We start from the raw sequence: 23,234 nt of genomic DNA on the forward strand, positions 1-23,234 counted from the left end.
TTTGAGATACTGTAAATACAGTATAATTGTAAATCTCAAAAAACTACTCACTTCTAAATCTTTTGTAGTCATTTTTGTATTACTTTAGTATAAATACATGTTAATTTGGATTCATATGTTGTTTTTTTTCTGACTTTATGTGAACGAAAAGACACACATTTGCCTGTTTTCCCACTGGAAATAGTGATATTTTCAAATATCACTGTCCTGGTCACAAAAGCAAAGTTTGTGGGGAATAATAGCCATGTTCTATACTTTTGAGGCATAAGCAATTAGGAAATAACACTTACTACCCAGGAACAAAAAAAAAAAAAAAAAAGTTTTCAATGTGTCACAGTGTAATTTATTGCGGTTCTATTTGACTGACTCTTAGCTTGTCTATAGTAATGAATTTAACAACCACCTGTCAGTAAAAAAAAAAAAAAAAAAATTAAAGTTTATTTCAATAAACGTTGCCCAATCTCTTCTCTAATTACTGTTTACATTAATTGTAATCTTGCCTATATAAAGTGTATAAAGTTTGCTTTGGGAAAATCTCTTTGTGTTGTTTGTAATAGTCTAACTGCATTATTTTATGCATATTGGACTTTAATTGACCGATGATGGAAGTAATTTTTTTGAATTGAGCGCCCAAGGTTATGAATATCAAACACCCAACACAGCTTACTTCTTTAAGTAAAACATGTTAAACTCAGGAAGGTTCATATTTTAATGATTTAAAAGATGTGGACACATTGATCTGAATACACTATGATATGGTTACACTCTCATCTGGATAAACAGTGATCTAGTAACACTATGATCTGAATACACTATGATGTTCATTATATAAGTTCTGTTTCTCCTGGGCACCACCCTGAGTAAAAGTTGAGAAATGTAATGTGTGACTAAAAATATGAAAACTATCAAAACAGTGTTTTATTTATCGCCTTTATTTGTAGTCGTTTTTATCGGCACGTGTTTGCTACTGGTTCACATTGCTTTTCATCATTAAGGTGCATTTTTTCTCAGTGATGCAATGGAAATGACCTTGGACAACAAGGGCTCTCATTTCCTGGACCTGGTTTCATTCCACAGGGGAACTGCAGCTGTGTTTCCACTGGAGCTGTTCTGGAAACTTCCTAGAGAGCGTTCAGCCGTTCCAATGATCATCCTTCCCTCCCTTTGCAACACGCTGGTTGGTTCGTGTCTCGAGAATGAGATTGGTTAGTAATAGATTTCCAGTGGAGTAATTCTACACATTTTTCAAGTTCACCACTGAACAAATGCACTGCTGTTTCCTGGTGACTCTTGAATCTGCAAACATTTTAAATATGCACCAGTTATCGGAGATTACAGCGGTCAGACGCTATATAAGAATTTTCATAACAAATCAGTAACGATTCTGACGTTAATTTTTAGATCAAGGTTCTGCCTATAGAATAAAGAATAAATCGGAATGGTGTTCCAGCCTCTGGAAGTGTGCTTGTGGAATGGCTAAGTTTCGGTGGGTAGAGAGTAACAGATTAAAAAAACAAACTCCCAAATATTTATAAAAACAAAGTGACAGTTTAATAATCTAGTGTTCTGGTAGTACAGTACATGTAATTCCATTTTTTATGATAACAGCTTATGTTATTTTAAAATACTGACATTTTTTGCAAAATACTTAAAAAGAAACAATTACAACCCATTTACATTGTACAAGTTGGCCGTTCTGATAAAGATTTATAAAATAAAAACCTGAAATTGCTCAGAATTTGAAGTACAGATTCCCAGCACCCCTGCGAGTAGATCTCAGTGCTACAGTTAGATACAATAGTAATGTCCCTGCTGCCAGCATGTTTCATTGTGCAATATCAAATACTCAGGCTTTTTGTTGGCAGGTATTACAGGAAACCAAAACAAGCCTTTGAAATACGTGTTCATTTCACAACTAGACTGAAAAATGTGTTCATTTCAAAGCTGCCTTTCTCTCATTTGTCTTCATCTGTACAATTTACTCCCAATCCCTGACAGTGCACTTCAGTATTGTATGATTTGGAGGCCCTTTGGAATCTCATTCTCCTTCAGATGGGGCCCAGGACTCCAATTCTACAGTTCACTGCGGGGATGAATCGTTGCTATGGAAATGAGCAAATCAGCAAGTGAAATCAAAATAATTTGATATCAAAACAGATAAAAGAATGCTAATACAAATAATCACAGATACAAGCAGTGGTTTTAGATTAATCTCAGCAGGTTCTATAGTAACCCCTGTCCTATTGTTCTTGATTCAGACAAGCGCAAACCAGGGACGGTCTGGTCTTGTGTTGTGTAATTAACACGGTTTTATTCCATTTCATTAATACCTTAACTTAAAACTTTGATTTCCCATGTATTTGCACAGCCCTATAAATATGTTGTTGCATTTTAACAGAAAACTCTCTAATAACTGTTACTGCAGTGTTATTCACAACCTTCAAAAATACCCTGAGACTTAAAAATTGTAGCTGGGAGTTATTTTCATTTTTTTTTTAAGCTTGGAGAAGACCTTTGTCTGGTTGGCCCTTTGTCTGTGGTTTACAAGAATCCATGTGACTCCACTATAACCTTTCAACTCTGTAGCCTCTATAAGTGGGGCCCATGCAATTAAAAAGCCCCAGTATCACAGCTCCATAAAATGAGGGCTCTTGAAACGTCCAATGTAAACTTTATGATGACATACACTTTTTATTGCAAGTGTCTAGTATATATTAAATAAAACTTTGGATAAACAGATGAACAACACATGACCTCCTACTTAGCCTCAAATGGCTGGACTACGAAGAACAAATATAGTGGGTCGAGTTTGGACCAGAATGACTAAAGTAGATTGTTTTAATCCATCAGACAACCTGGAGACTTTGAGGTCCTCTGGGCTTAAGTGAGTTTGCCTGTTGCTTAGTGTCCTCTTGTAACTGTGAATTAAGGCAGCTGTTGATATGTCCGTTGGACTGGGAGTCTTTCTAGTGGTCCTCGAAAGCATAGTTTGAATAGGAGTTACTGCCACTGATCTGAGTGATCTCAATGTCTTTATTGCTCCGGCTCTCCTGGCGCTGGAGCTCCAATAGCAGGGCTTTGTTAACTTCTGGGCCTGTTTTTAGAAAGCAAAAAAAATATAATAAGGGTTGTTCATCCACCCTCTCAAAGAAGAAGCACACAGCACTGGAATTGCATTAATAAGAAGACTACAAAGACTACAATGGAACTCCTTACAGGACAGGACAAGAGTCTGTAACAGTTTCCCAAACCGCAGGTTGCAAAATAAGGCGTGGCATATACAACTGTTTTGAAAAACCAACGTAAAGGACAGCTTTAAAATAATTGTGTAACTACAGTGTAGTTATATAAGAATTGACCTACCGCCAGCATCAAAGATAAGGGCTATGCTGAAATTCACCTAAGCAATTCTCTTTAATTGTTAGACAAATCTATGCGCTAGACAGCATTCATTTATTATTTTTGAAGAATTTTTAGAAAAAAAAAAACTTAGTAATATATTTTTTTAAATATTGTTTTAAAACTCCCATATAATGGATGAGGCAAAATACCTTAAAATGTTTTTTTGGGGGTTTTTTTTCTTACATGAAAAAATCACAATGTGGCCGTAGACCAGTATACCCTGTGGTACTTCCATTAAAGGTGAAAACAGCTTCCATAGAAATATTTCATGTTTGATTGTCTCTTGTGGGTGCAATTCCCATCTTATAGACCCTTGTCATTTTTTGTCCAACAATGTTGAAATAGAATAAGCAAGCAATAAGCAAGACGCCTGTCTGGAAAGAAGTTTTAAAGCTTTTTTAAAGCTAACAATTTTCATTGTAACCGGTGCTTCTTCAGGTTAAGCTCAGTTTTTTTTTTACTTATTCTTGGGTTATCTGTTTGCAATTGCACTTCCTTTTACTGCCAGAAAGCATGCCAGTCAATAGGAAAGCACCAGAAGGGGAGGGGATGATGATCAAAGTACAACACTATCTTAAAGGAGCTTGCAAACAGAGATTCGTGTTTACAGTAGCAGGCGTTTCTTTCAAAACTGGACAATTGAGACCAATACACAACCTGTAAGAGCGCTGGGATTATTTCAGTAGCTACAATCACTGTCAAGGAATAACAACAGTTGTCGGGTTTGTTACAAGCTGCTTACCGAGGTAGCTCAGAAGCACGGGCAGGAAGACCAGGCCGTGCAGCATCCCCAGCAATGTGATGACCAGGTTGAGCCGGAAGAAGAAAATCTGGATGAGCTGCGCCTTGGCGAATGCCAGGACTATGATGCCAGGGAGGTTCGTCATCGCAACGCCCGCAAACACCTGGGCAGGGGGGGGAGGCTGCATTAACTCACACTGGACCAGTCTACCTCCCTTACTTATGAAATGGCAACACCATATTCTAGAAATACATTGAAGAAAAGTGCAATGACGTTTCGACTAGAAGTCTTCAAATGAATCTCCATCAAATCCATTGGCTAAAAGCTTCCTGTCATTTGTTACGCAATATCGTTTCCATACAGAGTGGAGATACTAGTATCAATGTGAATTGTTGATCTGTGCATGTTAGCAGACAGACGGACAGAGAGGAGAGATACTTACAGCGCTGCCCATGTTAGCAGTGGCCTCCTTGGCTCTCTCCAAGCGGGTGGGTTGGGTGCTGATGGCAAAGGAGCGGGTCAGGTGAGAGACAAACTCCACAGAAATGCCAACAGCCTGTGAGAAACAACACAGTTCAAATTAGACAAGACACAGAGGACGTAACTAATACAAAAAGAATTATGAACATCATACATTAACCACTGTGTGTGTGTGGAGTTACTTTTAAAAAGTAATCTGTTACAGCTACAAGTAACAGTAACTTATTACATTGAAAAAAAGGTAAGAAGTTCAAGTTACAAATAGTTACTTCTCAAGTACAGTTTACATTTTAATAAGCTATTTTGGTCAGGCTGCAGCTCGAAATATCCAGCTCTCGATCCCACTCCTCTGACGCCATTGTCTAGCAAGATGATAGGAAAATTGTGTTCTGACTTCCACGGTATGCATTAGCTGTAGTACGTAAATGTAAGGGAAAGGAACTGCATTATATTTTTTTGATGTAAATTTTAATCCGTTATTACATTTCATTGCCTGTCTGAAAAAGGAACCATTGCAGTTAGTCAGATTAGAGTAACTCTTTGCATGTGTTACAAGCCAACTCTGACAACTCTACTAATCCACCTGGAAGTGGCCTGTTCAGTGACTGGTTAAGGTATTGATTATTATCTCTGCAATGTTGAACGTTACACAGTTATAATATAAGCAAGCACTTCTGTTTTAACAGCAGCTCATGCACGCTGTGAAGCTCTGTTTTGTCACTTCAATGTTAGTCGGTTACTCCTTCCTTTGTCATTTCGCCTCAGCAGTGTCTTCAAGGTCAAAGCATCCTACTGGCTGCATACATGTCCGTCATATGGGAAGCAGCCCCTGAAGGGGCGGGGAAATGACCCAAGAAGTGCAAGACAGTCTAAAAGCATGGCACAAAGACACGGTCCACAACTGGAGGCTTAAAGAATGTGGTTCTGCTCGGGAGAGGGGGCCTCACTCACCGTGACCAGGTTGATGAGCGACACGGCATTGTAGTCAATGCTCCAGAGGGTCATGACCCCAACGGTATCCACCGTGATCATGATGATGGTGATGAGGTTGAGGAGGCCAGAGCGCATGTCCATGCCCAGCAGGATACTGCACACCACGAAGGTGGGGAGCAGGCACAACGACAGGATGAAGAGCCCCTCATTCACGATCGTCAGGTACTGCTCAAAATACACGTACGTGATCCTGCAGCAGAAAGCAAAACACAAACCCTGATTTTATGGTTTTATTGATAAGGTATTGGTTAACCTGAGAAGGGGTGCCTATTTAGAGCAGAAGAACATTTATGAACAAGAAAAGGTCATTCCAGTCCCTAGTACCTGGTTAATCTCAGAACTTTGACGAGCCTGGACTTAAAATCCACTATGATGGTTTGGTGTAAACATCATAGCTAGATAACCCATTCCATGCCCACATGACCCACTGAGTAAACAAGAGTCCCCTACCATCTGATCAACTGTGTCCTCGTTTCTGTGCTATGCTTAAAGTATTGGCTACATTAACTTTGTCTACATTTAAGATTTTTAAGACATCAAGCAATGACGTATAATTCTTCTTTCTCCTGGCTCATTCCTCTAAACCCTGGGATTAGTCTGGCTGCTCTTTGCTCTTTAAGGTCACAATGTTCTTTTAGTAATGCCCAGAATTAAATAGCACAACCTTTTGATGAATTAAGTGGAATGGACAGTGCTGTGTGATTCTGTCCCATTGGTGAGATGAGATGAAAACTATTGAAAGATTAAAAGATTTAAAGATGTATTGCAGCCAGCCCGCCTCTTTCCCACAGTGGTTAAGATGCATCAAAGCAGGACGCTGGTTCATGCCCAGCCTCCGCCCTGTTAAATAAGCAAGCATTCTGTTTGCGTTTTTAAAAGCCTGCCCACACTGTCTGCATGCTGACCGCGGTGCTGTAAGCAGGGCAGGGGACTCTGCGGGTGCTCTTACGTGTAAGGGAAGACCTGGAAGTCAGGGTCTGTGCCTGGAATCTGCCTCATGCTCCTGGTGATGTTGTCAGCGAGCTCCCTGGCTCTCCTCAGGGCCTCCGTGAACGCCTCTGAATTGGTGAGGGGGGTGTGGTAGGCCATGAAACGTGAGGCTGTAAAGAGGGGGGACAGGGGGTAAGACAAAGCCCTGCTTATTCATTCAACTAGCTTTAAATGTCATTTTAAACACCAACTATCTTTAAATATCTTTTGTATTACTTGTTCACATGTCCCGCAGACAGAGGGTAAAAGTGATAATAACAATACTGGAGCAGCAAAACCCAGAACCACTTTGAAGAATGTGTCACATGTCCAACTGGGATTCCAATCAAATTGTACCTAATATTTCTCCATCCTCTCCTCTAACAACAGCTTTGTCATAGGCTCCCAGGCCCCTGGAAGAAAACAAACAGAACAAACCAGGTAATCTATCTTTAAAATCGAATTAGTGGGGTCCCTGAATGTAGGACTCACCCTGCACACCGTGTAGCAGTGTTTTTACCAGGCCAGTCATACAACCAGAGATCACAAAGTTCGAATCCTGGTTGTATGAGGCAGCTGGTCTTCGTTGGGGGCTCCGGGGGGCGTCGCATTGGCTTTGGCACTGCCGGGGGTGGGGAGGTGGAATCCGGCTTAGACTGTACAGTTTATCGGAGGTAAACTCACCCTTTGGAGCACTGTAGGTTAGGCAGGTCGCTCAGGAAGTTGGGGAGGTATTGGTTGAACTGCTCAACAGTGGGCCTCACTGTGCCAGAACCCAGTGGCATACACTTTCTCAAGCAGACAGAGGCTGCAAGAGAAGAGAGGAGTCAGTCCAACACATTGAGGGTTGTCTTGTGTTAGTGAAGGATACAGAGAGGATATTTCATGAAAGGCCATCACGCGGTGTATTTATGTAATGGGTACATGTCTTTGGGCAAGGCTGTGATCTTACAGTAAGTCATTTTGTTTATGCCACAGATACTCACTTTTTGTCTGACAGGATATCAGTAAGAATACTGCACCTACGCATTTGAAGGGACTGTACGACACTCTATAACTTTTTACAAGGCAGTGCGGAGCTCGCGCCTTCTGACAGGAGCGCTGGGTGCAAAGAAGTGCATTCTTTTTTTTATAAAGTCTTTTTCAAATTCCTCTGTTTAAATCTCCTCATCTAAACACACATTTAGATCAAAGTTTAATTCCATCTTGACATATTTGGTCTTTTGTCAATATCAACCTTTTATAATAAGTTTGTTTAAATGATATGCAGTATGATCCACTTACCAACTATTCTGAAAATTTACCTGAACATGTAAGATGTAATATTATGTGTGTTAAATATATCATGTTGATAAGTAGTTTAAAATAATGCTTATTTAGCCTGTATGTATTTGTTTGGGACGGTAGTGCTTCCTTCCCTTATCAGCAGGTTTTAAATTAATCCATTGACTAATGTGTTGAATTTCAAAACAAAAAAAGGGCTGTCCTTCCCTCACCTTTACAAATGAGTACCAATCAATGGCAATTAACTGCCAGGACCTCCTTGAAATGAGATGTATATCTCAAGGGTTCTATCCTGGTTCTTTTGAATGTGACGTTCCACATTGTTTTAAAAATCCGTTTGGAAGCAAATTTTCCTCTCATCTGGGGAGCTGAATTGTCAGTTTACGGTACTCAGTTGTAAAGGAGAGGCTATTTCTTATTTTGAAATCAACACAGAACACAGTGAATGGATTTATTTAATACCTGCCGAGAAATACTTCTCAAAAGGCAATTATAAGAACAAGCACAAGCATCAGCGCACCCCTACCTTTTGGATGCAGTTTGGCAAAATATGATGTTTATTTTAAACGGTATTGATAAATGTAAGAGTCCGATGACTCTCGTATGTGTGTTCACTGTTTATTTCTTTCTCTGTCTTCCTTATTTTTTTAATGGGTTACAAGCTGCTTGAGGACTCATTTTCTTACAGAATTCTGGTATGAATATAAAGAGGGATTCTTACTGCTTGTTGACGGACAGAATTTCCCCTGTTGGGGACCAAAGGAGTGTAAACGACAGCACTTCGAAATCGGGTTCAGCCAGTCGATAAAGTCGTCAACCCAAGAGGAGGCTGGGATTGCCAGAAAGGATCTGTGGAGCAGAAAACAAAATAAAGAATACGTCCACATTATTCCAGCATTATGAAATGTCTCCTAATAATGAAGATCAATTAATTGATAGTCAATACACTTGTAAAAGATTTAAGAGCAACTTAACACACAGTATGTATTTTACTTCCTGTTGAGAATATTTCATGCCATTTCTTCCTGGTGAAGTTTAAAGAACCCCTGTGGCCTCTATAGGGCTCTCAAACAAGGCTTTTCAACAAGTACAGCTATTACACTCAGAGTGTAACTATTCATCTATCCCCTGTCCCTGTCTAGTGGATCAGAGAAAAACACATTTGTTCTACTACAGTGTTTTTTCTTAAACCACAAGAGGCATTGTTGCAGGGAGACAGGTTAATGGTACACTATTGTGTACCGGCTGTACCGAGAGAGAGGCGATGCTTGAGAGTATATAGACAGCAGAGGTGTTTTAAGCTTTTAAAAAGTTACCAGGATGATTTGAAACAGAAAAACACCAAACTTCTCTTTCAGCACCCTTGTATTGCAGTGAATTGCTTTAATGGACAGTAAGGTACTTTTATAAGCCCCTATTAAACTTTTTGGGTGATTTAAAAGACCTGAAAAAAGGGTAATTGAAATGAAACATGTATTTGTGCAGCACAATATACTGAATTGTACTGTCACCCCTATTGGGTCTATCAGACAGAACTGAATGGAGCAGCTGAGAACAGAGCTGAGAAAGGTGCTTACTCTTTGGGGAATGTTGTGGCATACTGGATTTTCTGTGTCATGGAGTTGTTGTTACAGCCCACACTGGAGCAGACCCCATTCATGCCCTCAATGCTGGAGAAGTTGTACCCTCGCGTGGTCACAAAGTAGGTGGGGATGCCCACCTCGAAATACTTGTACAGGTACTTGAAGTAATCCAGCATGTAGGAGTCCTACAGAGACAGAGAACACGAGAGAGGATTGAGAGAGAGGTAACGGGCAGGGTTGTGTGATCAGTGCTGGGGAAGTTACTTATAAATAATCTGTTACCGTTGCTTCTCAGGCACAGTTTACACTTTACAGAGATTATTGTGCGTTCAGGTGACATGGTTTGATTTGCACTGTAATGTGACTACATTTTTTTTCACCTTAAAGTTCCAAGTTACTGTAACATGTTACTCCCCAACACTGTGTATGTGGAGGGAGGGGGGGGCGGGGGGTGTGAGATAGGCAGCGTACAGATCTTGAGGGAGGGGGGGGGTGAGACAGAAAAGCTGGATATATGTTATTTATTTTCAAACCTATAAATGGATGAAAATGAAAAAAATAGGAGGGTCGTTCCTAATGCCCCCCTCCCTTTTTATGATATAATCATTCTGGGTGCAGATACTGTGTTTTTCATTTCATTTTAGTGCTTGCACTATAATTTCACTCTCAGAGTGACACTGTCCCCACCCTTCACAGGCTTCTTTCCTGTCATTAACCAGCCAGCTGCTTCCCTTATTGGCTGACATGCTTTCAGTCAGTAACATGCTTTGACCCAGAAGGCACTGCTGAGGTGGCCAAATCTCATGTTTTAAAATAAAAATACACGTCTGCCATTACAGAGTTTCTTTCAATCTGTACACCTGAGACCTATGTAGCTAATGGCATTGTAAAACAGGTAAGATTTATGGTTATTTTGTTAGCTACAATTACTCTAAGACCCACTCAGAATGAATGCAAACTACAAACAAACAATTTTTGAACGTCTTTATCACGCAACGCTGAGATGTGACTCTCTCACCGTCGGCACTGACAAGTCCTGATCCAGACCCACTCTCACATGGAACATCAGGAAGAAACAGGCACAGAACATGAACAAGAACAGCAGCATCTGCAGACAGAAGAACCAACACAGCGTTCATTATGGTTTCACTGTGATGCCCAACAAGGACAATGGCTCTAAATCACATCTGCCATGGGTAACCGATTTCCAGTTTCACTGGAGTCAATTCAGCTGGGTATTTTTCATACCTGTGCTATTAATCTTAAGACTACTACAAACTATTTTATTTCAGCTTCCTTCCTAACCTGTAAAACATTTGTTATTTTTAAACTGGAACATCCCAACTCTTATACATTGACACAGCCATGGCTGTAACTAGCTATGAGGACACCAAGTCTTGTCCTCTGTTGTTTTTTTGCATCATCAGTGCTGATGCTAGTGTAAAAATTCTGGTAAAGTACAAAGCGCTCCTTAATTTTCTCTTTTGCTTTTCTGTGTAACATTGATTTGGCGGTTGAATAGCAAATAGCAAGCAGTCATATAAATACTGCAGCTAGAGCCCGAAACCTGAGTTTGACCTCGGTAGAATGCCAGCTGTGGTTACAATGCTGGACACAACTATTAATCAACTTGCAAGTACGTCACTGTCTCATCTCAGTTACCTTAACCAAGTATCAAAGTACCAAGAAACATGGACCCAAGTGTCTAAATATCCTAAGGACTATAATAAGACATAGAAGAACTAAAAGTGCACAGCAGCATTGTATTATGTAGTTTTATTTATCTTCTCAAGGTTGTGTATGCATCCGCGGGGTGGAGGGGTGTGTTTGTGTGACACCACTATATATCTTGTATGTCTAGCTCTTGCTACATATAACTATTCCAGATACATATATATATATATTATATATATATATAGAATATATATATATTATAATATTACTTTAAACATTCAACCCGGCTTTTAACAACGATTGCCTACAAATGTTTATATTGATACTGATTGACAGCTTAACTGCAATTTACGGCAAAAGTCTCTTCTTCAGGTGTAAGTGGAAAAGAAACAGGTGTTTTTAATGTGTTCTTGTAATAACCTCTTACTCTTTGGTAATAATCTTCAAAACCTTTAAGAACATGTGTAAAGATGATTAAATCACTGAAGTGGGAGGAGTCCATACCACTATGATCCTGGTGGTGCTATGCAAGAGGAAGGGAGCGTAGTAATCTCTCATGAGAGGAAGCAGGAAGCCGTCGCTCTTCTTTATCCTCGTGGTGTTCTTCACCGGAATGCAGCAGAGCACGTCACAGCGGGAGCTGTCCTGCCGCCGGGCATCTAGAGACAGGAGTGCCACGAATGCAGACATCTGGAGCAGGAAGTCCAAGAAAACGGCGAGGGCTGCGTACAACGCGAACGACCTCACTGCGGGCATAGTACTGAGGGCCCCTGAGAATACAATGGATTCAAACAGTAAATCCTTGGTAGATCCCAGTGATTCAGCATCAACAACATGGCTCGGTAACCCCATTCCAGTCCACACCCTCACTACTCTATCCTAATTCTTTCCATGCTGCACTTAATGTGTAGACTCAAGGTAACTTTTTATATTCCATTCAAGATTTTAAAGACTTCAATCTTCTTTGTTCCAGGCTAATAGATTCTGCTCCCTATATTCAGCTCGTTCTTTTAAGCCTTCGTATGCTTGCTCTTCGCTGAACTCTCTCCAGGGCCACAGGGCCTTTTTGTATTGTGGCAGTCACCAGTCACAATTGAACACAGTATCGTCATAGCCTTTTTTTTTTTTAGACTCAAGCCATCTATTTGTGGAGACTTTTAAACCCTTGTATCTCAAGGCAAAGTCACCCAATATTACACTGCCTGCCAGGATGCCATTTTCAAAACAACATGCTGCTTCTCACTGCAGACAATAAGATGGAAACAATAATGCACTGGAGGGTTTTGTATGTTTCGTTTTTTATGGGTAGCACTCTCCAATTATCCTGATTCAGGAGTTCTGGTAACACACCCCCCCCTGCAACCGAGTTCTCACCTAAGAAGAAACAGATGGACTCGGACAAGCTGCAGAGGAGCATGCTCGGAGCCACGTTGCCCAGGACTCTTCCGATATGCTCCTCCATCCTCTCTCCCGGCTTTCGCTTGCCTCTCTGAGGAAGAGAACCCAGCATGTCATTGTACAACGGTACAAAACCCGCTGTGTCACGTTCATGTTTCAAGATCATGTCACAGAAGGTACACTTAGCACAGGAATTACCAAAAGCACATTTGTTTTGATTTCTGTTATGCTGTCTTTGTACAGCTTTTTGATGGTTCTACGGTAGCACAATGTGGTACCTGAATTTCATCTCTGTCATTTTGAGAGAATGTTAGGTCAGGTTGTAAGCAATTATACTTGCATGTACACATTTGATAGCTATGTTTTCCATCCAACTCATTGTCCTATTGTTTACCTGGATATATCCCTCAAGAAAGTGTGTCACGGTACATTTTCACAGTAATTCTGCAGTTTCACATGCTTTTAGCATTGGATACTGTTATAAGGGCTTGCCATGTTATGCATTAAGCAGCAAAACCTGACAATGAACAGTTTTAACAAAGTTTTTAGATGAATGAGAACCAGCTCAAAACAAATAATATACTCCAAAAGATCAAAAACGAACCAAACGAAGAAACATAGGCATGTTTTACATGACAAAGAGCAGTACAAAAAAACCCAGAACATTCTCCCCATTGGCCTTTCTTTCATTGATGCTAACCTGGTACTCCAGAACGAAGATGAAGATGTTGTCAGCTCCGACAGCCAGGACTAGGAAGGGCACGACCTGAAGGATGATGAGCGAGGAGGGGATCCCGATCCAGGCGTAGAATCCCATGGAGGAGAGAACTGCACAGCCCACCACCAGGATTCCCCCCAGACCCACCACGATCTTCGAGTTGACCTGAAACAGAGACCCCACACCATCATTGCAACCTCATAGCATAGTGAACGCAGCAGGGGAGAAACACACCATCACTGCAACCTTATAGCATAGTGAACACAGCAGGGGAGAATCACACCATCACTGATTCCTTCTTCAATTTCAAGATCATTTTGAATGACCTTAGCTGCTGCAACAGTGTTTGCCACCACCACTCCTCCTATTTTTCTCATCTGCAAATTTAACAAGTCTGCCTACTATACCAGAATCCAAGTAATTAATGTAGATTAGGAATAGCAGAGGACCTAATACTGATCCCTGTGGTACTCCACTGGTTACCTGGCTCCATTTAGAGTTTTCTCCTCTAATCAGTGCTTTCTGTTTTCTACATGTTAACCACTCCCTATTCCATGGGCATGCGTTTCCTTGAATTCCTACTGCATAGTTAAAACATTTTTAAAAGGACTACAGCTAATGCATAACGTGCAAATCAGAAAGTGCTTCAACAGTTCAAGTCAAAACTTACATGAACATGAACACACTTTTCATATCATCTTGCTAGAAAATGGTGTCAGAGGAGGGAATAAGGGGGCTTGATAGCTGAATCTATAAAAAATATTTCAAGCTGCAACCTGACCAAACGAAAAATAATATAGCTGTAAAATGTAAACTGTGATTGAGAAGTAACTATTTGTAACTGTAACAGTTACATTTTGTTTTCAAAGTAATAAGCTACAATTTTTATCAAGTAACTTGTAATTGTAATGGATTTTATAAGTAACTTCCCCAACACTGAGAATGTATTATATAAACCTGACAGATTGTATTGGAATAAAGTGGCAATTATGCCACAAATAGTGACAGTAGGAAGGGTTAACATTGGGAGATGGTCGCGCCACGTGACTGAAGCATGAGCCAGTCTTTAAAAGAAACAGGACTTTTGAACCCAGATTTAAACAGCTGCATTAGTATCATATGAGATACACGTTTAAAGATGACTTCATACTCAAAAACGTTGTCTGTCTGAGGTTTCCGAGGTGCTACATTTCAACATAACCCGGAAAAAAAAATCACATTAGAAGTCAATGGATTCTGACCTGCAGTTATCTAAATCCACGCTGAGGTGCGTACACGTGTATGTATAATTCCATGTAGGAGGCTGCGTGGTCCAGTTGTTAAAGAAATGGGCTTGTACCCGGTTCAAATCCCAGCTCAGACACTGACTCATTCTGTGATCCAGAGCTAGTCACTTAACCTCTTTGTGCTGCGTCTCTCGGGTGAGGCGTTGTTGTAAGTGACTCTGCAGCTGATGCATAGTTCACACACCCTAGTCTCGTATCTTGTAAAGCGCTTTTTGATGGTGCTCCACTATGAAAGGCGCTATACAAAAATAAAGATTACTATTATTATTATTATTATTATGATGTATGATTCTGTGTATGTATGTATGTATGAGTCTCTGTGTGTATGTATGATTCTGTTTGTATGTATGTACAAATGTTTCTGTGTGTAAATGTGATTCTGCATGTGTGTGTGTGTATGTATGATTCTATATGTATGTGTGATTCTGTGTGTGTATGTATGATTCTCTTTGTATGTTGATTCTGTGTATGTATGATTCTCTTTGTATGTTGATTCTGTGTATGTATGTATGATTCTGTGTGTGCATGTGTGATTCTGTGATATTCCTAAAGAAATGAAAGTGTGCACATCTCTCACAACTCACCAGCACACTTTTGAAAGAAGAGTACTCTCCGAGCGCCAGGGCAATGTAGACGAAGATCACTGCATAGCTGATCATGAAGATGGGGATGTCCTCCATTGTAGTGCGATTAATTTCATCTTCCAGTGATCTCTGTAGAGCAAACACATCACAGATCCATTTCACATGTGACCTAGTAATACATTCACATCAAACATAGCCACATTGTATTGTACTAGTTTACAAACTGCACTGATGCATGCACTGTTACTTATCAGGTGTACAGCAGCCAATACAATATTATATATATAGTAACACCTTCATTATCCAAACTTCAATTCTCCAAACACTTCTGTTATCTGAAACTTGTCTCGCTGTATGCAGCTCTTCTGCCCTGTTGTCATAGTAAATGCAGGACAGTTTAGCACTGTTTGTTATATTATATTATTTGCAATATTATTAGGTGTCTTGATTGGGAAAGGCATAGAAACAATTTCCCAGTTGTAATTCTATTATCCAAATAATTTGATTAACAACCTCTGCTCTCATTTGGTTTGGATATACTAATGCTAATGTACCGTTGTTTCCATCTGATACAAATCTACAACAAGCCGTGTAATAGAAAGACAGATGGCTGGATCACATCAATACCAGTGCCTACTACACACACACACACACACACACACACACACACACACACACACACACATATATATACACACTTGCTAGGCTTTTACTTTGTTAAACTGATATAATAAATTATGTAAGGAATCTAGCTGCACATTTTTTGATTTCCTCATTTCAGAAGCTCGTGTCCTGCAGCTGGGTTTGTATTTCCCTACCTCTGCCATGTAGGTAAAGGTGAAGTTTGTGGAGGGGTTCCTCTGATACTCCTGCACCAAATCCAAGAACTTCTGCTCCCAGCGCAGAGCCAGCTCAAACCCCAGTGTGTCCCGCTGGAAGTTGTTCAGGGAGAAAGTCAGGATGAGGGCCTCTGCTTCTGAGTAATCCTCATCTGAGAGGCAGAGGGGCGGTAGAGATGGGGTCAGTTCTTTACTAGCTTGGTACCTTCTGGTACCGCTTCAACATCGTAAAGTTACAGAACAACCTTTATGACAAAATCCTAGAGCAAAGTAAGCATATTTGAATACATCTATAGAAAAGGATTGCATATGCATTTCTAGGCATACCTAACATCATACACACCATAACATCCTTATAGCCCTTTTCCCTATAGAATCTTTTTTTTTCCTACAAGATTTTTCATAATAGAAGCAAGATTAAGATTCTTGCCAAGAAAAAAAAAAAAGATTGCAAAGTCCGGACATGAAGGACCAGTGGTGGAATTGGGCCGGACCGCACCTGAACACCGTGGTATGAATGAAAATTCTTTGCAAATGTGTACATATATTATAAGGCAAAACTTTTTTTTTCACAGGATGTTATTAATCTGTACACTTAATCATTTTCTGCTATTTGTTTATTTACTATATAACGCTGTCAAAAGGCTGTTTGAGATTGTTTTAAACAACAGCGCGCTGGTAGATGAAGTGGGTGCTCTTGAAGATGCCCCAGCAAAAGAGGTTGCCCTCTCAACAAATCACCTACCAACAGAACCCACATATAGCCCGAGGCAGATATTGATCTTTCTTCACAAGAGACTATTTTTCCCAACAGAAAGTAATTTACTAAGAGGTGGTTAAAAACTAATTATCTTAATTTGTGTTAATCAAAGAAAAATCTGAAATAAAGACGTATCACAGAGAGCTGCAGAACATCCACGAAAAAAAGAACGTTATTTTCCTTTTGTTTAATACTAAACTCATGACTGATGACGATAATAAACTGGCCTGAACTGGAAAAAAGCAGCGAGGAGTCTGAAGCGGGTATATAAAAAAACAAGCTGTGTTGTTATTGTTTTTACTATTGTTATAATAAATGAATCAGGGCAGTATGGAATATTATATTATAAAATACTTTCTGATGTAATATGTTTAACTGACTCTATTGATTAATGCCAATCTCTATGTTATATATTAAGTATGAGGTTGATTTATGGTTGATTTCTCTGGCTAGTCAACATCTGGTACAAAGTTGATGAAGGACAAATTACTGTATATCTTTTTCTCTTGGAAAAAAGGAGTGCAGAAAACAAAGCTGCAAGGAGAGGGAGCAGAAAGAGAAGCGTCACACCAGGGGTGTGTGGTCTCTCCTTTAGTGAGACAGACAGGACCATTCGAACTGACTGGCAAGTGTACAGTTCTATCGGACACACTGCCTGGCACTTTGTCACATTTCTTTTAATTATTTGTTTGTATGTTTCAAATGTTAAAGAGAACAACTTGGGATTCAATTCGGTCCTTCAGACTGCCTTGTTTAACAAGTGAAAAATGTTAAGCATTTTGATCAGCTACATTTGTATAAAGAAAACTAGGATATTTTTTTTCAATAATGTTTTTATATTAAAGTAGAAATTAAAAACAAAATGATTTAAAACGTTTCTTAATTGACATATTTACTACTTTGCCTTTAAACTTTTCATTGCTTTGATTTAAAGGGATTTTATAAAGAAGTGCCTCTGAATCTTCTCTTACAAGCACTTCACAAACCTTAAACTGGGGTGTCTCGCAATAAACATCCACCTAGGGCTCCCCCACTGATTTTTTTTCCAATTCCACCACTGTGAAGGACTAAGCTAAAATGAAGATATTCTTTCAAATAACAAGTAATATTGCCTGTGCTGTGCAGTTGTTCTGTGTTTCTTCATGTTAGTCAGTTTTTGTATAGTCTGTGTTTTGGCCCGTGTGACGTTTTGTTTGTTAATGTGTTTTTGCTCATGTCTGTTTAGTTTTACTGCAGCTCTTCTGTAGCTGAGTCTCCCTTCCCAGGAGAAACAGCTTGCCGGTGATGCTGTCCTGTCACACATGGTAACAGAATTGTGATACTTTGTTACATGATATATAGTATCATAATAGAGGTGTGAACGCAGATCATTGTACAGTAGTTCACCAAATGGTTCTTGAATAAAGAATCATGTGTTTTATAGTTGGTATGAATACATACTCATCTACTTGTCTTTTAAGAAAAAAATTAACCATGTGATATGGACTTCAACAGCACCCTCTATTTTATGCATTACTGTGTTCCCCACAGCTTGCATTGTCAGTACCAAAGTCCTCAATTATGCTCTTAGAGCTGAAATAAATTTCAAGCAATGTCTGTTTGAATAGTCAATAATTTGTCCCAGATCTACACTCAACCTTTCAAAGAGAAAGTAGGAATGACAAGGTAGTGCCTTACTACTGTAGCCTCCCACAGCCAGGAAAGGAAAGACTGGAGCCCCATAGTCTGACATGCAGCTCAGGCCAAGGTCAGTGATGTCCTTAAAGGAGAGTGGAGAGCTAGACAAGACAACAGCATGATGTTAATATATTGACATATAATAAAGAAAGCCATTATAAAGCTACTCATGATTAAATCCTATTGTTTTCTAACATAACCCTAAAAACACTCAATTGTACTAAATTTGGAAATACTGAAAGAAACTTAAAATGCCAAATGTTTCAACAGCAGGCTTTTTTCTATGTAGTCATTGAAGACATTGAGGAAGAGGCGAAACACCTGTCATGAGTTTTTAAAATACACACTCACTTGATGCAGTAGAGGAAATGATCCCGCCAGTCCACCTCTCCAGTCTGCCCATTCACTGTCATGTTTATTTTGGCCTCCAGGTTTTCACGGCTGTTCTGGAAGTACTGCACCAGGCTGTTGACGGCACAGTCAGTCAGGCTAGGGTTTGTGGGGTTTAAGGGGGCGTAACAAACATCCTTGAGGCTGATGGTCCGCCCTGCCTCATCCGACCAAAACTGGATGGCCTGCAGTCTGGTCTGGAACTCCAGGAGCTCCAAGATGAGATCCTTGGAGAGCAGCCCACTGAAGTTCTGCCTGCCGAAGAGAAGGGAGTTGTAGGTATATCCCTTGTGGTTGGGGGCTGTTAGGATGATCTGATTGGTCCGGAAAAAATGGTCAAAGTTGGCGTCGTGGAAAGCTTTTTCCTTCATTGCACGGCTATTAGGAGATGACCACAGCTCTACAGGGTCAGTCGTCAGCTTGATAAAAAACAGTCCAACAGATAAAACCAGAACAGCAATCAGAGAGATCAGAATTACCTTGATGGGGTGGGAGGCCACCATTGTCCCCCATTTCTGGAAGAAGGAGCCCAGGAAATCCTGAGTAGCTAAGCTGGCTTTATCAGTGCAGCTCACCTCGTGAAGGTGAACCTCTTTTTTGACCTCGTTGCCGTTCTTATCCTTGTTCTGAGATTTCCGCCCACTGTAGAGGTTTGACACAAGCAGAAAGCCCACAAAGGAGACTGAGAGGCCACAGAAAACAACCAGGCAGACTACAAGCACCCCATCCAGCTGCCCGATTTTAAAGAGCCCTGAATCAGGAACAGGTGGGGGGATTATGGGGCAAGACTCTACACAGTCCAGACAGGAACAAGCATCTTGTTCTGGGGAGGTGGATTCATTGCAGCTCCACACTCGGGTAGTTAAGGGCACAATGCCCTGCCCCACTTGGGTGTCGTTGTCTATCAGTCGGAAGTCGATGTCCAACGGAGCTAAGCCGTTGCCACTGTTCCCTTGGAAGTCCAACCAGCGCTGGGTGTTACAGAGAGTGGAGCCATATTTGCCGCACATGGTTGCGATGGCGAAGCCTCCTGTGGCTGGGATGCGCACGTTCTTGCAGGAGTCGAAGGAGCGGTCTGCGAATTCACGTGAGAGATAGGCCTGGTACTCAATGACGGCCTCTTTGATGACGCCATTTATGGTGGCATTCCAGGTCCGGGTGATGTTAATGTGCAGGCTCTGGTTAGGGTTGCATGTGTTTTGGCAGTAGATATTTACAAAGTTCTCGACACAGGACGGACAGCGGCTCAGGATGGGCTTGGAGAGTAATAGGCTTTTTTGGAGAGAGTTAAGCTGCTCTAAAGAGCAGCATGCTTGGGTGGCGACTCCCTTGTATAACATGGGGCAGACTTCCTGCAGCTTTTGTAGGTGGAGGCCCGCCAATGCCTTGGCTGGTCCATTGTACTTGCAGGGGATGATTGCAGGGATCAGGCTGCCGGAGACAGTGGGGTTTTTGCCACACTCATCATAGAAGGTGCAATATCCCTCTTGGTGGATCTGGGTACAGCTAACCTAAGAAACACAAATAGTTTACCAGGATGAGTATGGTCTTAGTCATTCTGTTTTCAAGTCATTTAAACTCAAAGTGGAGGGGAGAGCATGTTACCATTATTAACAGATAGTCACACATCGTGGGTAAATTAACCAAGACATTCCTTGTTCCATTTCTTTTACTCAGAAACAGTCGCCAGTTCACGCTCCCTCCTGCAATAATGCTGGTGCTCTGATTAAAATGAGTTCTGTATGGTGGGGACAGAAGACCAGCATTGTTGCAGAAAGGAACATAACCTACTTATCACAGTAATTCCCTTTACCCTGGCGAATGCTCTTGAATAAAAGTTGAGAAATGCATTCATCCATTTGAGTTTTATGACCCATCATGCAGCAAAGGTAAAGTATTCCATTTCTTATAAACATTGCAGGTAGTTCTGTAACACTCTTAGATGACTATAGCAATTTCTCACTCTCTCTTATGCAGAGTAATAGTGGGATTGTTTTTTTTTTTTGCAATTTTACTTGTCCCACTCCTTAAAGACTCCTCAGAAAAGGTGTGAGCTGCATTCTTATCTAATCACAGGGTGCGCGGCCCATTTGATAAGACACAGCATCTCCACCCGTGCATCAGACCTTTACAACAGCGCAGACGAACATTGATCCTGAATTATTTGCGGTAAGAGTGCAATGCTATCTCTCATTGCAAGACTGTCTGACACATCCTGTCCACAAACAACGGCTTTTATAAATACAACAAAATATCACATACTTCATACAGTACATTAGTTTGCAGAAATGTGCACAGTGCAGAAAACTCTTTAAACAACACTGAACACAGCAGAAATATAACTGCACTGAACACAGCAGAAATATAACTGCACTGAACACAGCAGAAATATAACTGCACTGAACACAGCAGAAATATAACTGCACTGAACACAGCAGAAATATAACTGCACTGAACACAACAGAAATATAATTGCACTGAACACAACAGAAATATAACTGCATTGAACACAGCAGAAATATAACTGCATTGAACACAGCAGAAATATAACTGCACTGAACACAGCAGAAATATAACTGCACTGAACACAGCAGAAATATAACTGCACTGAACACAGCAGAAATATAACTGCACTGAACACAACAGAAATATAACTGCACTGAACACAACAGAAATATAACCACATTGAACACAGCAGAAATATAACTGCACTGAACACAACAGAAATATAATTGCACTGAACACAACAGAAATATAACTGCACTGAACACAGCAGAAATATAACTGCACTGAACACAACAGAAACATAACTGCACTGAACACAGCAGAAATATAACTGCACTGAACACAGCAGAAATATAATTGCACTGAACACAGCAGTAACAGTCATTTTGGAATGACTTATTTCCATGTTTTATAATCCACAATCCATGTTCATACCTTTTATTTGCACTAGCACTATTAGTAGTACCAGTAGTCCTTCTTCAATTCTGCTTGCATTTCACTATGCTGATATCAGAAGCTGCTGCTTCCTGGTAACTAATCACTTTATGTGTAGTTCAAATTCACTATGCGACCTACAGTTAGCTGCAATAGTTTGTCTATGGCTTTGTATTTGAAATATTTTCATTTCTAAGTTATGAACTAAAAGACTCATCACAATAAAGGGCCAGTAATAAGCATAATCCAGCCAGTGGTAAGAACATCGATTTGAAAATCTATTCTAAATAGTGGGATTGTTTTTTAGCAATTTTACTTGAAAAAGATAATCAACACCCATCACCTTTGCGTTCCAAATCGTATGAAGTTACAATCCTATAAAATCAGTTTACAGTTTGTGTGTAAAAATTGCATTGCTGCAGAACTATAACCATTACCATGGCTGTCATCATTGTTTCCCGTCTGCATGTGTTCTTACAGTTCAGAACTGGTTCATGAATATCAAGCAGTATTTCAGTAAAATCGACAGATGGGGAAATGCAATCCGAAAGGTTTATAGGAGTCTATGATAAAAGTTTGGAGAGGAATTACAGCAAGGCAGTTATCATTTCCGCTGTGTTCAGCATGAGAGACAGACAATCAGCCAGATAGACAGATTTAACCATGTTTGTGAACAGGACTGTGTTCTAGATGAAAACCGAAATCCCCACAGACGCTAAACACAACATGTACTCTGGCAAGGTTTTAGAGATTACTTTGGGGGTTTCCTTAGAGGATAACAAACGCAGCTCCACTGACTGTAACCCTGGCTGTGATGCATTAATGTTTGTAGTTTTAAGGCCAAATACATGAAAAAATACATAAAACCAAAAACCCAGACACACAGCGATATGACAGAAGGTACAAACAAACTTACCAGACCCACAACGATATGACACAAGGCATAAACAAAGACGGAGTTCATGCTAGCAGTCTTTATGTCGAATTTCCTAAACCCTTTAACAAAAAAAACAGATGCAGTTTTCAGGTGAGTGTTTGAAGAGTGCTCAGGAGTAGCTCCCTGTCCTGGCATGTGGGAGACAAGCTGTGGAAGCAGTCCCCTTGGCAAGAACAGTTTTATCGATGCCTCTTATCGCCCATCTGGTCTGATGTAGGAACACCAATCCTGGTTCAGTGAGCCTGTAAAAACCCCATTGATAATTAACCCGGGTTGTCATGTTTGCAAAATATTAGAACTAAAAGGTGCACTACAAGAGGAAGCAATGTGGACCTGCTACACAAGGGACTGCCCTGTAGGCCAAGACAAGGAGGTTTCTGTGGCAACTGTTTCTGTATCTGGGGTCCTGCCCTTCCAGCACAGGTATTTATAACTACAGTTAAACCGAGATAAGACAGAAGTAATTAAAAGGTTCTCAGAAACAGATGGAGTTAACAAAAATAGATTTGTACCGTTAATGTGTTTTGTTTTTGTTGCCTCAAATGGTTAATATGAATGTTTTCTTTTAGTTTGTATTA

General features: G+C 40.4%; 1 protein-coding gene across 1 annotated transcript; it reads right to left on the reverse strand.

Annotated features, from left to right (window-relative positions):
- Nucleotides 1–1,528: 1,528 nt before the first annotated feature.
- LOC121302165 (NPC1-like intracellular cholesterol transporter 1) lies at nt 1,529–22,790 on the reverse strand. Its single transcript, XM_041231983.1, has 18 exons — nt 22,636–22,790; nt 18,741–20,290; nt 18,390–18,490; nt 15,932–16,104; nt 15,114–15,242; nt 13,226–13,408; nt 12,502–12,616; nt 11,632–11,897; nt 10,472–10,561; nt 9,448–9,638; nt 8,592–8,719; nt 7,271–7,394; nt 6,944–6,999; nt 6,567–6,717; nt 5,576–5,807; nt 4,587–4,700; nt 4,145–4,307; nt 1,529–3,094 (listed from the first exon to the last, which is right to left on the reverse strand). Exons 1-18 carry the CDS (start codon nt 22,681–22,683, stop codon nt 2,967–2,969), a joined length of 3,942 nt encoding a protein of 1,313 aa, XP_041087917.1. The 5' UTR covers nt 22,684–22,790; the 3' UTR covers nt 1,529–2,966.
- Nucleotides 22,791–23,234: the final 444 nt, after the last annotated feature.

The sequence above is a fragment of the Polyodon spathula genome, chromosome 29 (genome assembly GCF_017654505.1).
Source record: "Polyodon spathula isolate WHYD16114869_AA chromosome 29, ASM1765450v1, whole genome shotgun sequence".
Classification (NCBI taxonomy): domain Eukaryota; kingdom Metazoa; phylum Chordata; class Actinopteri; order Acipenseriformes; family Polyodontidae; genus Polyodon; species Polyodon spathula.

What these genes read in the sequence shown, in the direction of transcription:
- LOC121302165 (XM_041231983.1), bottom strand. Translation starts at nt 22,683, where the DNA reads ATGAACTCCGTCTTTGTTTATGCCTTGTGTCATATCGTTGTGGGTCTG. An exon ending in CATTTCCTCTACTGCATCAA is followed by an intron (nt 18,491 to 18,740) that starts GTGAGTGTGTAT and finishes TGTCTTGTCTAG; the next exon opens with CTCTCCACTCTCCTTTAAGG. An exon ending in AGGACTTGTCAGTGCCGACG is followed by an intron (nt 9,639 to 10,471) that starts GTGAGAGAGTCA and finishes CTGTCTCTGTAG; the next exon opens with GACTCCTACATGCTGGATTA.